Genomic DNA, 17,576 nt, shown 5'->3' with positions numbered 1-17,576 from the left:
TAACAGAGGGGACCTTACACTTGTAAGCTTAGGTCACGTGATACAGTGTCAACTGGTGATTTTGTGCTGCCATAATAATAATGATAGCATTTACTAAGCACTTACTATGTGCAAAGCACTATTCTAAGCGCTGGGGAGGTTACAAGGTGATCAGGTTGTCCCACAGGGGGCTCACAGTCTTCATCCCCATTTTACAGATGAGGTAACTGAGGCACAGAGAAGTGAAGTGACTTGCCCAAAGTCACACAGCTGTAAAGTGGCGGAGCCAGAATTTGAACACATGACCTCTGACTCCAAAACCTGGGCTCTTTCCACTGAGCCATGCTGCTCAGAAACCAATCTCCCAAGAAACCATTGCACCCTCAGAGACTCCCTGCTCTGGAGTAGGGCCAGGATTGAGCAGCTGAAGAGAGTCTTGCAGCCCTGCCCGGGGGGGATTTAGAAGTTCCATTTAAAAGGAGTTTATTTTTCGACAGCTGGCTAATCTTGGATTTGGGTGATCAACAGAAAAGGGTGTACACGTGGTAAGAATAGCTGCATGTGTTTGACAGAGCATCCTCCTCCTTGGCTATTTTAAAAATACCTTGGGAATTAACTTTAAAAAAAAACAACAACATGGCCCTCCAGGCACGAGGGTGTGACCGCTGAAGAAAAAATTCTTGTCAGCTCCCTTTCCCTGTTAGGTAATTCCTATTTCCCTCTCAGTTCGCTTCAGAGCAAGATTGGGCCCTGATTCCATGGAAACATTAACACAGATCTAGGATTTCTCACATGGGGAAACGGCGAAATTTTTGCTCAGTTATACCCAACCCAAACAGAACTAATGTTTCACATTCATTTGATCTTTATCCCTCATGAATGAGTAAAGCGTTTCATGGACAACATTGACTTCATGGTTTTCCACTCAGACCACAGGAGGACTTAGTAATTGATGTCCTAACGCAAAACTGAGGAGGAGGGAAGGGGAGGATTCAAGATTCTTTATGCCCTATTTGCTTCCCTCATTCAACCACTTGTTCTCTCAAATTGTTAAAAAGAATTCCCCCAAAGAAGCTTATGCACTACACAGGTTCCATTTGAAATGCACTAGTTTCAGTGGTCCCCTGACCCCCTCCTTCCTTCCTTCATCCATGGCATTTATTGAGCTCTTACTGTGTGCTGAGCACTGCACTAAACACTTGGGAAGAATAATAATAATAATGGCATTTGTAACAGAGTTGGTAGACAGATACCCTGATCTTTTCCAGTGCTTAGAACAGTGCTTTGCACATAGTAAGCACTTAACAAATGTCATTATTATTATTATTTAGGACTTGTATCCAGGGCTGAATCTTGGAAGCACTGGGTAGTATGAAGTGGAGAATTCAACCAACATCCTTTCAACACCCAAGTGCTTGGTCCCACATTGCAACAGTACTCCACTTGTTTCTCCAGGAAAGGAGATCCCCAGGAACAGGTTTTTCCCTGTCTTCAGGATGTCAGAGTCATCCACTTGACACACGGCCTGAAAAAAGGCCTCATTTTGAAGTACAAAGAAACCATCACTGCCGGAATTGCCCTTGATCATGAATGCATTTCTCCACAACTCATGGGTGCTGTGGAGGCAACATCTACCTTTTTCATTCATTCATTCAATCGTCTTTATTGAGCGCTGTGTGCAGAGCACTGTACTAAGCTCTTTTTCCTTCCAACAAAGAGCAGCTGCTTTGAAGTCACTCAGACAGTGACTCACTATCCAGATTAATTCTTGCCTTGACAGTTTTTGCATTTGACTCTCTGGGCCCCATCTTTGCTGGACTGGCAAAAGGAAAGAGAATACTTAAGCAGTCACTTTTTCCTGGACTTGATTTCCCCCTGGTTAAGGTTTTCCCCAAGGGCTGAGGGTAGATGGCTGAATTTTGGAGCAGGAACCTTGTCTCTTGATTTTATTGTGCTCTCCCAAGTGCTTGGTACAGTGTTCTGCACAGAGGAAATGTTTGTTTTATACTTTTGATTGATCCGAGTGATTCAGTGTCACAAGACTTGGGATACAGGGACATTCCAGCCTCTCTCACCACTGGTGCCCAGGTTATCAGCGTTTCTCCAAAGGTTCCTTCAATCATTTTCACTGACTGCTTACTGCATTCAGAGCACTGTACTAAGCACTTGGGAGGGTACAACTATAGACACACACATTTTCACCCCATAATGAACCTACAGCTTAGAAGGGTGGAGACAGACATTATTATAAATAAGTAAATGACGGATATGTACATATTTCTTGGGGCTGGGGAAAGAACTAAGGGAGCAAGTCAAGGAGACTAAGAAGGAGAAGCAGCGTGACTCAGTGGATAGAGCCCGGGCTGTGGAGTTAGAGTTCATGGGTTCAAATCCCGGCTCTGCCAATTGTCAGCTGTGTGACTTTGGGGAAGTCACTTCACTTCTCTGGGCCTCAGTTCCCTCATCTGTAAAATGGGGATGAAGACTATGAGCCCCCCGTGGGACAACCTGATCACCTTGTAACCTCTCCAGCGCTTAGAATCAATCAATCGTATTTATTGAGCGCTTACTGTGTGCAGAGCACTGTACTAAGCGCTTGGGAAGTACAAGTTGGCAACATAACAGTGCTTTGTACATAGTAAGCGCTTAATAAATGCCATTATTATTATTATTAAGGAAGGAGGAAAGGGGGGCTCTTGGAGAAGATGCACCTTCTGTAAAACTTTGAACGGGGGGAGAGTAAAGCTTTAAAGGGGGGCAGCCTGTGACCCCTCGGAGCCCGTGCTCTTACAACTGATGATCTTATCTACCCCAGCTAGATTAGTATAGTACTCAGCACATTGTAGGCGCTCAACAAGAACCATTATTATCATCAACCTACGCGAAGGGATTGATTGAAATGCTAATGGTTGCCACGCATGTTCCAACTATCTTGAACAGGGTGAGTCATTCTTATCCACCCCACTGGGAAAAAGGAATAACAATGCATTTGATCAGGAAAACACCCAAACTTGACTGCATTCTTATAGATAGGAGAGATCCACCCTTTGATAGGATTACTGGGCCCAAGCCGCGTCTCTGTAAATACCGCTAAACCGTAAGTTCGTTTTTTCAAATGATTAAAAATAATTTAAGGTTTTTAGTCATTGCCTTATGCTGATGCTACAGGCGAGAGAGCCAAAAAAAAACGACAGGCTTGGGTTTGAATCCTCGCTCTGCCACTTACCTGCTTGGTTTTCTCGGACAGCCACAACTTCTCAGTTTCCTCCTCTGTAAAACGGGAATTCGGCCCCGGTTCAGTGGAAAGAGCCCGGGTTTGGGAGTCGGAGGTCGTGGATTCTAATCCCGAATCCACCACTTATCAGCTGTGTGATTCGGGGCAAGTCGCTTCACTTCTCACGGACTCAGTTACCTCAACTGTAAAATGGATTTAAGACTGTGAGTCCCTTGCAGGACTGCCTGATTACCTTGTATATCTATCTCAGCGCTTAGAACAGTGCTTGACACATAGTAAGCGCTTAACAAATACCATTATTATCTCCATCACTGAGAACATGGTGGATGGTGATTCGATTTCCTGCAGGCAGAGTTTACTTTCAACTGAACTCAGCTGCATTTGTGGCCTCCCACTTTCATAACGACATTGGGAAAGACCAATTTTCTCATTCCACACAGGTGAAGCGTGTTCTGAGTGTGACCCATCGGCTTGGCTTTTCCACTTGACGGCTCCCAAGCCTCACTTTCCACGTGGCCCAGAAGATTTACTCACTCTGGGCTACTATATGAGCCAAGAGCCAGAGATCTGAAGCAGAAGAGAGGAGCAGAAACTATTAATTGGCATTCCTGGTCATCAGAAAGGTATTTTCTATTATTGGTGTTGTGGGAATCTTGGAAAGGTGTTACGCTTGTTATATCAGAATTGGACTACAGCATTGGCCTCCTCTCTGGTGTGTCTCTCTTCTCTCTGGTCATGTACTTCCTGAGCGCTTAGTACAGTGCTCTGCACACAGTAAGCACTCAATAAATACAATTGAATGAATGAATGCTATCACTTAGGGAATACCTTGAGTAGTAATGAGAATACCAAAGAAAAAATCCTCAATTTTGCAAACTGCCTCCCTACCTGGATTATGTAATAATAATAGCATTTATTAAGCACTTACTATGTGCAAAGCACTGTTCTAAGCGCTGGGGAGGTTACAAGGTGATCAGGTTGTCCCTCATGGGGCTCCCAGTCTTCATCACCATTTTACAGATGAGGTAACTGAGGCCCAGAGAAGTGAAGTGACTTGCCCGAAGTCACACAGCTGACAAGTGGCAGAGCTGGCATTTGATCCCATGACCTCTGACTCCAAAGCCTGTGCTCTTTCCACTGAGCCATGCTGCTTCTCTAATTATTATGTAATCAATAATTAATAAATAATAATAATAAGCGCTTGGCATTACGGCATAGTGGAAAGAGCACAGGCTTGGGAATAATAATAATGGTATTTAAGCACTTACTATGTGCCAAGCACTGTTGAATTGGAGGTTGTGGGTTCTAATCCTGCCTCCACCACTTGTCAGCTGTGTAACTTTGGTCAAGTCACTTAACTTCTGTGATCCTCAGTTACCTCATCTGTAAAATGGGGATTAAAGACTGCGAACCCCACATGGGACAACCTAATTATCTTGTATCTACCTCAGCACTCAGAACAGTGCTTGGTACATAGTAAGCACTTAATACCATCATCATTATTTTATTATTATTACTAAATGTTGGATTCTGTCTGACTCCAATCACATCATGTTAGTTTCATCTTCCGAGATTTTGGGAGGATTCATGGATAATGTTTATGGCCTCTCCCTGGGTTTAAGCCTGGAACGGGTTAGTTGGGGGAGAGGTGTGTGTTTGTGTGCGTGTGTCAGAGAGAGGGAGAGAGGGAACAGAGAATTAATGATATGGTTTTGTGTTTAAGCACTTGTGCTAAGCACTGAAGTAAATACAAGTCATCTGCTCAGTCCCCATCCCACATAGGGCTCCCATTCTAAGTAGGAGGGAGAACACGTATCAATCCCCATTTTACAGAGGAGGAAACTGAGGTACAGAAAAGTTAAATGACTTGCCTGAGGTCACACAGCAGACATGAGAAGCAGTGTGGGCTAGTGGATCGAAATCAGCCCATGGAGTCAGAAGGACCTGGGTTCTAATCCTGACTCCATCACTTGTCTGCTGTGTGTCTTGTGCAAGTCACTTGACTTCTCTGTGCCTCGGTTCCTCATCTGTAAAATGGGGATTAGGGCTGTGAGTCCCTTGTGGGACTGGGACTGTGTTTGTCCTGATAACCTTGTATCTACAGAAGTAGAGAAGCAGCGTGGCTCAGTGGAAAGAGCATGAGCTTGGGCGTCAGAGGTCATGGGTTCTAATCCCTTCACTTCTCTGTGCCTCAGTTACCTCATCTGGAAAATGGGGATTAAGACTGTGAGCCCCATGTGGGACAACCTGATCACCTTGTATCTCCCCCAGAGCTTAGAACGATGCTTGGCACATAGTAAGTGCTTCACAAATATTAAAATTATTATTATTATTATCTACCTCAGCACTTAGTACAGTGCCTGGCACATAGAAAGTGCTTAATAGAGATTTTTTTTTAAAAAGGGACAGAGCTGGGATTAGAACCCAGGTGCTCTGATTCCCAGGCCTGTGCTCTTCATTCATTCATTCATTCAATAGTACTTATTGAGCGATTAGTGTGCAGTGCACTGTACTAAGTGCTTGGGAAGTACAATTCAGCAACAGATAGAAACAATCCCTGCCCACAATGGGTTCACAGTCTAGAAACAGGCTCTTTCCACTAAGCCAGTGTTGCTCTTTCACCTGCCAGAGGAAGAAGGAAAGAGACAGCAAAAAATCTTTCTCCATTCTTTGTGGAGTCACTCTGGTTCACCAGGAGCCGTGAGCTTTAGGGGAAACATCAGACTTTTCAACATCAAGTGGCTGGAGGCATAGCTTATGGAAATTCTATTGGGATACAAAACCCTTGAGGAAAATATTGGATCACTGCCACTGTATTTTCCCACAATAAAGACGAACCGATAATTATCAGTAATATTCAAAAAATTGCTTATAACTGACAAAGAAAATTACAGCCATTTTGGAAAACCATTAACTTTATTTAAAACATTAAATAAACCAGTAAGATGTTGTACAGTACATTTGATAACTTCTTTCATCAGTGTAGTGCAATATCTTATTGGCACCTTATATTTGATTTTCAAAATTTTTCCCTTATAGTCAGTTGTGCAGTTATTTGACCAGAAAGGAAACACCTACCTAAAAATCGATTTACATTAACGATCCAAAGCTGTGGTCTCTGACCTCTCACAGAAGGTGCAGTGAGTTTGTACTCCCCCCCCACCCGTGATGGGCAAGGCAGTCTGTGAGTCCATCGTTCAGAGTACTGCTGCTTTGATGCCACTTTGAGGGACTTTTTCTGAGGAAGGTTAAAACAGCTCTGTCCCACCCCAGAAGTCCTCCTTTGTGTTCAAAGACACTCAGAACAGGATGGGATTGTGGATGCTTCCACTCCTGCATGGGGCAAATGCCTTCAGCTGGGTGAGTGGCTTTTTTTCACTTGTTGGCTATCGTTTGGGGAAAGAGATGGCTGCCCAATGGTACAGTAGTACTGCGGCTCAGCTGATCAATTCACTGGCTCTCTCCTGAACACGTCAATCAGTCATCAGGTTACGTCAGTCCAGCAGAAGGGCAAGAGGATACCCTGAAAAACCTCAGACTTGACTCAAAATTACCCAGAATGAGGATCTCTAATAACAGAATCTGGATGAGGCCCTGAAAAGTCATCCCTTCCTGCTACCTCTTCCGGTAAGACCACATTTGAATCATCAATGACGGGAAAAGTCTGGCCTACTGCTAAGGACTTCAGGGGTGGGGATTATTCTGGCCTCTCTGCAATTCAGCAAGGCACAGAGAATAGACCACAGGGCTGGGAGTCAGAAGGTTGTGGGTTGCAATCTGGGCTCTGCCGCTTGTCTGCCACGTGACCTTGGTCAAGTCACTTTTCTACGCCTCAGTTCCCTCATCTGTAAAATGAGGATTGAGACTGTGTGACTGGTATTGTGTCCAACCCAACCCCAACGCTTAGTACAGTGCCTGGCACCCAGTAAGCGCTTAAATACCACAATTAAACTCATCATCTTTAATGGTGTTTGAGCACTTACTATGTGCAGAGCAATGAATGAACTAAGCACTTGGGAGATTAATACAACAGAGTTGGCAGACATATTTCCTGCCCATAATGTGCTTACTCATCACTTTCAGAAAACTCTTCCTTAGAGTTAACCTCAATTCCTCCTGCTGCACTTCAAATTCATTTCCTCCTCTTCTGCCATTAGAGGAGACCGAGGAACTTGGCCTCATCTTTGAAATAAAAACGTTTCAAACCTTTAAGCCTCATTATTAAATCGCCCTCAACCTTCCATGGATAACCCTTGTTCTTTTCCCTCTACCTTTTCCAGTCCTCTGATGGTCTTTGTGATCCTGGTAATCTTGTGATTTCTGTCACAATTGTCGATTTACGTCTCAGGGATGTGTCTTGAAAGATAGAACCATTTTACTTCAGGGGAAATTGAAGCAAATGTACTCTAAAAATTAAGGGGGCAATGTGCTGGGTAAATATGGTTTGGAATTGATTAAATCTACAATCTGCTTTAGGTAGTGCTGCTCATTAACTCCCACACATCACCACAAAGAGTGTGATTAGTGTTCATTCCAGGTTGCAGGAGGCCTAAAGCCAAGGAAACCCTTTCTCTCCCCCTACCATGCTTACACTATTAGCAATGGATGCCAACTCTATCAGGCAGAAAGAGTTAGGCGCGCTCCTCTTCAACTTCCACTGTGTTTGCCTTCACCATCTGCTGCCCACTCTACACTGGCAAACATGAGAATGGCATTCTGCAGCAAAGTGGCAAAGATTTTAAAACCTTGGGCACTTTGGCTTCAAAATGCAGAATCTCTTTAGGCCTGTCCTAAATGACCCACCCATAGGTCAGAATGAGGAGAAAAAATGACTCCTTTTTGTCCCAGCAGCTCCGGAGAATTCACTGGCCTGAAGTCTCCATATAGTCACCTCGTGGCCTGGGTTCTGGTGGGGAGGAAAGGCAGAGGAAGACTAGTCTTGGGATTTCTGGAAACATGAACACATTTGATAGAAGAATTCATGCCGAAAGTGAATTTGTTTTTATAGGCAGTTTTTTAATCAACACCTCCTCGCTTCCTGTGCCTTTTGTTTCTAACGTTCAATATGTTTCTATCACCCAAGTGGTGATTTTTACACCACTGGTCCAATTTTATATTAAAAAAAAATAAACTGCTAATATAACTGCTCTAAATATGTCAACAGACTTGTCTTGGCCACAGTCTTCCCTGTGGGGAAATAATTTTTATAAACCAGCTCCTTGATTCCCCTATACAAGGTGCTAAAAGATTCCCCAAAAGGCAGTTTGGTGTCTTTTTAAACTGGCTCAAGCAGTGATGAGGATGGTGGACATTTAAGTTGTCACAGAAAACTGAGTTTATGAACTAGATGTGCATATGTGTGCTCGTATCTATACAGCAATCGTTGCTACTCTCAATACGAAGTCTTATAACCAGTACTATTTCAACAAAATGACCACCCTTACTTAGCCTCGTCAACACCGAATCAAAGCCTGAAGCGGGATTTTACATATGTATCTGAGACATTGCATCTTGCACTACAAATACATACTATCCATGACAAATCTCCACTAAACACCACACTACTGATATTAAGAGATGCAGTTCCTAATCTACAGCACTGCCTTTTTAAAATGGATACAATGTAAGACTAAATGCAGCTATGTTACACACCCTTCTTTTAAAAGGTAAAATGGCAGTTAAGAGCCAAGGTTCAGGTCCAGGCTGTTACTGGCTTAAAATGAGGAACAGGGACTGACCCTACAATTACCTCAGATCATCCGTGAAACGGATACAACCGGGTTCCTACTGAACGCTTAGTAAATTGGCCAATGCACTGGATATTTTGAACGTTTCTATAACTTTGCTCTTTTACTTCGCAGTTCATTCTGCAGTTCCACTGAAGGAGGTTGGTTGTCTCTCTCTCTCACACACACATATGTACACACTGGCCTGAAGCTGAGATTGATGGGGATCCATTGCTGATTTGAAGTATCAATGTCCTTGTGGTTTCCAGGGGGCTTTCCCTGTTCACTGGGATGGCACTACACAATCAAACCAGACGTGAATAACCAACTGAACCCTTAGGTAAACCAGAGCCATCTTCTAGGTGTGGTGAAGGGGAGGACGGGAAGTAGCTGAGGGGAGAGGGAAAGGAACAAAGTGGCTCTTCTTCCTCTAGTTCTCAGGTTCTAAGGTTCTTCAGAACAGTGACCTCTTCTCAAGCTCACATCGTCCAATCCAATCTCCCCCGAATGCCCGTGCCTCTTTTCACCTTTGAAGATGACCTAGAAGGAAAAAGAAAAACCACACACAACAGTCAAGCTTCCCCTCTTCCCATTTCACTAACACTCTTGTTCTTAGCCAAAGCGGGGCCCGGGAGTAACCTTTCGAAGGAAGTAAATCTGCAGTGGCTTTGCGGCAAAATGGAGGATTGGAGCCAATATGTGTGACCTTAGCCTGGTCAGCTGGGGAAGTCTGCTTGTTGGCAGAAGCTCGATACTTGAAGACGGTTAATGAAACAGCAACTGCCTATTCTAGCAATAACTGGGCAGTCCTCGACTTACGACATTCTGAGCTACGACAAATGGCCCTAGCATCGTTTCTCAATCTACACCCCGTTTCAGCTTTACAACACGCACACGAGTGACTGGGAAATGTGGATTTTTTAAGGTGCAACTGGGGGACGTTTAGAGAGGGTGAGGGAGGGGAAACAAGGGGGACAATCACGATATCTGATCTCCAGGTGGAGTTACCAGGGACAGCTGATGTGCGCATTTTATTTTTGAAGACGTAAAAGTCGGCTACCCTTATTTTGGAATCTCTCAGGCGCAATGTAAACACATTAATGTGGCTATGTTACTCATCCCTAATAGACTGAACTCACTATTATCAGTTCAATTTTGGTAACGATAGTTGTATCCGATCTCAGTTGAGGAATCGAACCCCCATTTATGACATTGTCCCTATGAAAAAATTGGCTCCAACTTACATTTTGACTTAAGATGCAGCCGTAAATCCAAGGACCCCCTGTATTGTCACAGGTTTGAACTAAAACCGCATCTGGTGAAAATAGGCCAAGGGGCTTCAAAGTGTAAAACCATTGTATCTTCCAATATCCACAGTTACCCTCCCCACCACACCCACCCAATCCCCTCCTGCCCAGGCAAAATGACAACCTTGGTATAAATGAGATCCTTACACCCATTCAGTTGCCTTGAGGCAGGAAACCAGAGAACCCGCAAAGCGCTGTAGTAAATGCTAGGGCCTTTGCGGTTCTAATAATAATGATGGCATTTATTAAGCGCTACTATGTGCAAAGCACTGTTCTAAGTGCTGGTGCTGTTCTACTTACGCTCTTCATATCTGAGCCTTGCAAGGTAATCTGTGTTTGCCTCCAGCCGTGGCCTCCGTTTCTACCCCACAGGGCCGCTCCGTGGGTGCCGTGTTTTCTCACAAACACCTGGAGCACACCGGAGTGCAGCCCGGATACCTTGTGCCGGAAGGAAAGGCACAATTTCCCCCGATGCCTCAGGTGGCCGAGAGAAAGCACCAGGCGGGCCACTCTCCCCCCTGGACTCTTAGGTGCTGAGATGGTCAGATAGTGTCCACCTGGAATGGGAAAAGCAGGCAGGTGACGTTTCTTCAGTCAGTCAGTCAGTCGATCGTATTTATTGAGTGGTTGCTGTGTGCAGAACGATTGGGAGAGTATAATATACTGCACACATTCCCTGCCCAAAATGAGCTTACAGTCTAGTTGGGGAGACAGACATTAATATAAATAAATGAATTACAGGTATGTATCTAGGGACTCTCAAAAGGAGGGAGAGGAGCAGCATGGCCTAGTCAGAACATGAGCTTGAGAGTTAGAAGGTTGTGGGTTCTAATCCCAGCTCTGCCACTTGTCTGCTGTGTGACCTTGGGCAAGACACTTCACTTCTCTGGTCCTCAGTTACCTCATGATAATAATGATGGTATTTGTTAAGCACTTACTATGTGCCAAGCACTGTTCTAAGCACTGGGGTAGATAGGAGGTAATCAGGTTGTCCCACGTGGGGCTCACAGTCTTAATCTCCATTTTCTAGATGAGGTAACTGAGGCACAGAGAAGTGAACTGATTTGTCCAAAGTCCCACAGCTGATAAGTGGCGGAGCCAGGATTAGAACCCACGACCTCTGACTCCCAAGCTCGGGCTCTTTCCACTAAGCCACACAGCTCATCTGTAAAATGGGGACTGAGACTGTGAGCCCCATGTGGGACTGGGACTGTGTCCAACCCAATTTGCTTGTACCCACCCCAGTTCTTAGTACAGTGCCTGGCACATAGTAAATGCTTAACAAAACCCATAATTATTATTATTATTATTATTATTATTATTAAGGGCAGCCTGAAAGTTTCTAAAGCTGGGAGGGAACAATTCCAGGTTGCCAAGGGGAAATTATAGAAAGTGAGTTCCCAGGCAGTTTCAGAGTAATTCCTCCTGCAAAAGATGTTTCCTCTCCTGTCATTCAAGAGAAGCTCTTTTCTCTTTCAAGGCTTAATGAAATGTCAAGGAAAGAGTGTTCCACTAAAAATGCAATTACAAGTAGCATCTGGTGGTTTTCTTCACAGTAAAATGACTTTAGATTACTTTTCTTAGGCTCTCAGCACAGTTTGTTTTGGCTCTTGTTTACGTACACACACATACATGTAAGTATATATGTATATAGTCCATATGTACATGATTCCATAGATTTGTGCATATAATAATTGTGGTATTTTTTAAGTGCTTCCTATGTGCAAAGCACTGCACTAAGAGCTAGAGTAGGGACAAGACGATCGGGGCCCACATGGGACTCACAGTCTAAATCAGAGAGAGAACAGGTATTGAATCGCCATTTGACAGATGAGGAAACTGAGGCAGAGAGCAGTTAACTGACTTGTCCAAGGGCAGACAAGTAGCAGAGGTGGAATTAGAACCTTGGTTCTTTGACTGCCAGGTTTACTGCTTTTCATTAGGCCATGCTGCTAAATATATATAGTATTTATATTTAATATATTTAATATATTTATATATTATTTGTATTTAGTATATTATTATTTAATAATATTTAAATAAATATAATTCTGATTCAATACCGCTCAATCAAAAATCTTTGTACAGCTCCTATGGTAATAAAAATAGCCTTTATTTTTCATGAAAATATTAGTATTTCCCTCCCTTCGGGGCACAAAAATGCAAGGAATGTTGCAGGATCTTCAGATAAAGCATGTTTTGGAGAAGCATAGCCAGAAGTTCAGAAATGTACTGGCAGTGTCTCGTACAACTGTCAAGAAAAAAATATAGATAAAAGAATCTCTTAAATCGATGTATTAACAGGGAAATAAAAAGTTGTCGCTAGGACTATAGTTTTCGAATGTCCACGAGGGTTTAGCATAGTCTGACCTGTTAAGTCAGAGAAGCGGCATGGCGTAGAGGGTAGATCCCAGGCTTGGGAATCTCAGAAGGTCCTGGGTTCTAATCCCAGGTCTGCCACTTGTTTGCTGTGTGACCTTGGACAAGTTACTTAAATGCTCTGTGCCTCAGTTACCTCATCTATAAAATGGGGATTAGGACTGTGAGCCCCATGTGGGACATGGACTGTGTCTAACCTGATTAACTTGTATATACTCCAGCGCTTAGAACGGTGCCTGGTAAGCGCTTAACAAATACCATAATAAAGTTATAGTTACTGCTGCGATGCAATTTTTAATGCCCCCCAAATCTTCAACTATCCTGAGTTCTTGCAATGGAAACCAGCAATTCCAAATTTCCACATGCTAAAAGCTAATAAAAAGGACCAACACAACATGCAAATCTAGAAAATTCCCCAAATGATCCTGTTGCATACACGCAGCTAAAATGTATCTACCTAGGCCTTGAAAAAAAGCTATAACCGTGTCAGGAAGACTTACTTCACGCTAGACTAAAAAAAATGTTTTCCAAGTTGGAATGATAGCCCAAGAGAAGTTGTTATCTGAAACCAATCCCAACAGGAAAACAGGAAATATGAATTCCCTATCTTTGACCCTATATATCAGTTTTGACTATCAAGAGTAAATACTGTCATTTTCCTTAACACATCATAATAAATAATGAAGCCTTTAAAAATAAATCAGTACCTTCCCAATGAGGCCTTATAATTCTTCAACTGAAAGAAACTTCAACTGAACTTTAGCTGAAAAGTCTTTTCCTGCACTAAAGTACTTCCAGGTGATTGGGCACAGGATTAATCTAATTTTTATTTTTCATTATTTATAAGGAAAAGAGCATTATAACAGTCACTCTGCTCATTTTCTTTGGCTGAACCCCATTAAAAGTGTAAGCTTCTTTAAAGCAGGGCCCAGGAGTTACACTTTTTTGGAAATTCCCCCTACTGCCTAGGATAATAGTAATGATCAAAATGTAACCATCGTATAATCGATGGTATTTGAGCACTTACTGCGTGTAAAACGTACTAAGTACTCGAGAGAGTAAAATACAACAGATAATCAGGTCAGAAACGGTCCCTGTCCCACGTGGGACTCCCAATCTAAGAGGGGAGATAGTCCAGGTACTATATTATATTCCAGGCTGGGCTGGAGAGGGAGAGAAGGGAGGTGAGGTAGGAGGGGGCGAGGTGATGGATGGAGAGCCTTGAAGCCGAGAGTGAGGAGTTTTTGCTTGAAACACAGGCAAATTGAGTCTTGAGTGGGATAGACAACCTGATTTTACCTGTCGAATCCCTGACGGGTTCCCAGTGCAGGTCATCTTCTTTTTCCCTGATCCATCCACAAAGACCATGGTCAAAGTTACAGCTGTGAATCAGAACGCCTGCAGGGAAAAGATCAGAGAGTCCGAGGAGTCAACCATCGCTGACCCTTGGGAAGGTGTGATTGCTGCAACTGACAACTACTAGTAGGTTCTGCCAGGCAACAGCTGTACTCTCTTTCCTTTCCTTGATATTGGAAGGAAATGACATAAAACTTGACAATCCATTTGTGCAGGACTCGCATTTGTAAAAATAGAAGCTCTACGTGTTGACACATTCTGGCTGAGCTTCAGACTCGGTTGTAGGAAATGAATTTCTCACAGGGCAGGTGTTGCTTTAATAAATTAAAAATCAAAGCGAAAACGATGAATCACACTTTTTGGCTCGGCTTTATCTTCAGAGGAAATAAAGCTGATGTAAAATAGAATAGACAGCAGGCATCATTCCAGCCAAGTTAAAGTTTAGGAAGAAGTGGGAGGGTAAAAAAAAAACCCCGAAAAACAATACAGAGAACACTGCTAAAATCACAATTCTAAATAGAAATGTTGGAAAGTACCTGGATCATCCTTTACTTCATCATCTGCACTAATTCCTCTTTCGATTTCAAACATTTCAAACAGATCGTTGTTCACTCCAGGATGACGTGGAACTGCCAAAGAGAGTCATTTACAAAATGAAAATGCTGGATAAAGAAGTAAGCTACCTTTAACGAGAGGCAGAAGAGGCAAGCCTCAGGGCAGTGCTCGCCTCTCAGAGAAGCCAATATATTTAATTACATTTCACTCGAAGATTTATAAACATTGCTCGCCAATGATTTACGCTGTAACATTTTTCAGGGTCTTAAGTTTTAAACTTAGAACTGACTTTAAAACATCTAAAAACGCTAAAAAAGGTCACGGGAAGGATCCAGTATATTTTTTAAAATATAGCCACCGCTTCCTAGGTACACACTTCAAGGCAACGGACAGCCCTATGAAGAATACAATGTCCCCCGAATTAAAGCCCTGTGAAGTGGAAATGATTCCAATTAACTTGAATGAGAAAATTGTGAATGACACTGTCGTGCACTATAACAGATGCTTAATTTAAAACGTAAGGTCAGAGGATTGGGACAAGGTTTATAGATCCGTAAAAGCTGCTAATCCCAGTAATGCAACTTTATGTTACTGGACTCTGAAATTGGACCAAGTTTATAAAAAAAAAAAAGACTACAGATGCTGCCATTATTTGAAGGGAGAATGTTTTCCTTGAATTGAATCCAGTCGAGATCATACCCTAAAATATCCGGGTGGCATTGAAAGGTTCCGTTCTCACTCTCAATGACGGTGGAAATACAAAGATGACCCATTGGCGGGCTGCAAACGTTTCAAGGATTCCTGTGTTTTGAATGGCACTAAAATTATCAGATTAACTAGCCAGGGATTATTTAAAAACAAAATTCATTCATTCAGTCGTATTTATTGAGCGCTTACTGTGTGCAGAGAACTGCACTAAGCGCTTGGGAAGTACAAGTTGGCAACACATAGAGACGGTCCCTACCCAACAATGGGCTCACAGTCTTGAAATGACAACTTGGGTGCGCCCTACACATTCTGAGGTGATACTGGTGGCCATAATACATGGGAAGAGTGTGGTTTATGGGCCTGGGAGAACTGAATTCTAATCCTGCCTCTGCCACTTGTCTGCTGTGTGACCTTGGATAAGTCACTTCACTTCCCTGTGCCTTGGATACCATCTGTAAAATGAAGGCTAAGACTGTGAGCCCCATGTGGGACATGGACTGTGTCCAATCTGATTCGCTGGTATCTACCCCAATGCTTAGTACAGTGCCTGGTATATATGCTTAGCAAATACCAAAAAAAAAAAAAATAAATTCAAGAGGCGACGCACCAGACATAGGAGGAAACAAAAAACTAGAGAGAAGGGGAAAAAAAGTCAAAGCTGAATAAATCTATTTGGAAGTTTGGATATCATTCACAGAGGTTGTAATTGATACTGCTGGTGAAGAGCTTCCCTTTGAGGATATGCATAATGTAATCATCATTCATTTAATCGTATTTATTGAGCGCTTACTGTGTGCAGAGCACTGTACTAAGTCGGCAACATATAGACACGGTCCCTACCCAACAACAGGTATCATCGTCATCATCATGGCATTTGTTAAGGGCTTACTATGTGCCAGACACTGTACTAAGCGCTGGGGTGGGATACAAGCAAATCCGGTTGGCCACAGTCCCTGTCCCATATGGGGCTCCCCATTTTATAAAGGAGATCACTGAGGCACAGAGAAGTGAAGTGACTTATCCAAGGTCGCCCGGCAGAGTGAGGATTAGAACCCATGACCTCCTTATTCCCAGGCCCGTGCTCTATCCGCTATGCCAAGAGGACCAAGAACGAAGTCCGTTGGGATACCTGGGGTTAAAAAGTGAGCAGTGGATGAGGAGCCGGCAAGGGAATAGAATAGGAATAGAAAAAGGATCAGGACCATGATTGTGTCAAAACTTCACACCAAGGCCAAACTTCATTTCAAGCTGGCGGGAGCGGCTGACAGCAAAACCAACAAAGATGGATTAGGAGACTCCAGCAGGAGCAGAGGCGAGCAGAAGCCGGGTTCCTCTCCACTGGATCTCCCCCCGCCCGGCACAGAAGCCACACATCCTCTCCATCACTGGGAGAGAGAGAGATACAGAAACATGAACCCGGGCTTGGGAGTCAGAGGTCCTGGGTTCTAATCCCAACTCTACCACCTGTCTGCTGTGTGACCTTGGTCAAGTCACTTCACTTCTCTGGGCCTCAGTTACCTCATCTCTTAAATGAGGATCAAGACTGTGAGCCCCACGTGGGGCAACCTGATCATCTTGTTTCATCCCCAGCAGCTTGGAACAGTGCTTTGCACATAGTAAGCGCTTAACAAATACCATTATTATTAGAACTTTAGAACATTGGGAAGACTGACTGTGGAGACAGTGAGGAGCGCAGGGACTAGTCCATCCCGGGAATAATGAATTGCTAGTCTTATTGTGTTAGTTTTTGTGGAATTTATTGCTCTTCTTCCCCAGCTCCGCCACTTTTTTTTTTTTTTGATGGTATTTGTTAAGTGCTGTTCTAAGCACTGGGGAGGTCACAAAGGTGATCAGGTTGTCCCACAGGGGGTTTGCAGTTTTAATCCCCATTTTACAGATGAGGTAACTGAGGCACAGAGAAGTTAAGTGACTTGCCCGAAGTCACACAGCTGACAGTTGGCGGAGCCGGGATCTGAACCCATCACCTCTGACTCCAGAGCCTGTGCTCTTTCCACTGAGCCACGTGCGAATTTTGGCAAGTCAACTGACTTCTCTGTGCCTCAGTTACCTCATCTGTAAAATGGGGATTAAGACTGTGAGTCCCATGTGGGATATGGACTGTGTCCAACCTGATTAGCTTGCATCTACCCCAGCACATACTACAGTGCTTGGCACGTAGTGAGCGCTTGAGAAATACCCCTATTATTATTATCATTACATGTTTGTCCTTCCTCCCTCTGGACTGTGAGCTCCCTGTGGGCACAGGACAGTGCCTGAATCTTTGTCCTTGCATTTTTCTCCACCACTTTGTACAATGAAATATTTTCTTGT

The 17,576-nt window shown here is 43.5% G+C and overlaps 1 protein-coding gene across 4 annotated transcripts in view; it reads right to left on the bottom strand.

Annotated features, from left to right (window-relative positions):
- Nucleotides 1-7,443: 7,443 nt before the first annotated feature.
- The window catches only part of NPNT (nephronectin), an 89,674-nt gene continuing 79,541 nt past the window's right edge, over nucleotides 7,444-17,576 (bottom strand). For all 4 annotated transcript variants that reach the window (XM_038755255.1, XM_038755257.1, XM_038755256.1 and 1 more), the window contains 4 exons: nucleotides 14,519-14,611; nucleotides 13,926-14,024; nucleotides 10,548-10,804; nucleotides 7,444-9,480 (listed from right to left, as the gene is read on the bottom strand). In XM_038755255.1, coding sequence (XP_038611183.1) covers nucleotides 9,385-9,480; nucleotides 10,548-10,804; nucleotides 13,926-14,024; nucleotides 14,519-14,611 — 545 coding nt within the window. In that variant the 3' untranslated portion in view covers nucleotides 7,444-9,384. The remainder of the gene's footprint in view (nucleotides 9,481-10,547; nucleotides 10,805-13,925; nucleotides 14,025-14,518; nucleotides 14,612-17,576) is intronic.

This window comes from Tachyglossus aculeatus, chromosome 12, assembly GCF_015852505.1.
Source record: "Tachyglossus aculeatus isolate mTacAcu1 chromosome 12, mTacAcu1.pri, whole genome shotgun sequence".
In the NCBI taxonomy this organism is placed as follows: Eukaryota; Metazoa; Chordata; class Mammalia; order Monotremata; family Tachyglossidae; genus Tachyglossus; species Tachyglossus aculeatus.
The sequence above is the reverse complement of the archived record's forward strand: the minus strand, read 5'-3'. Positions and strand labels throughout refer to the sequence as shown.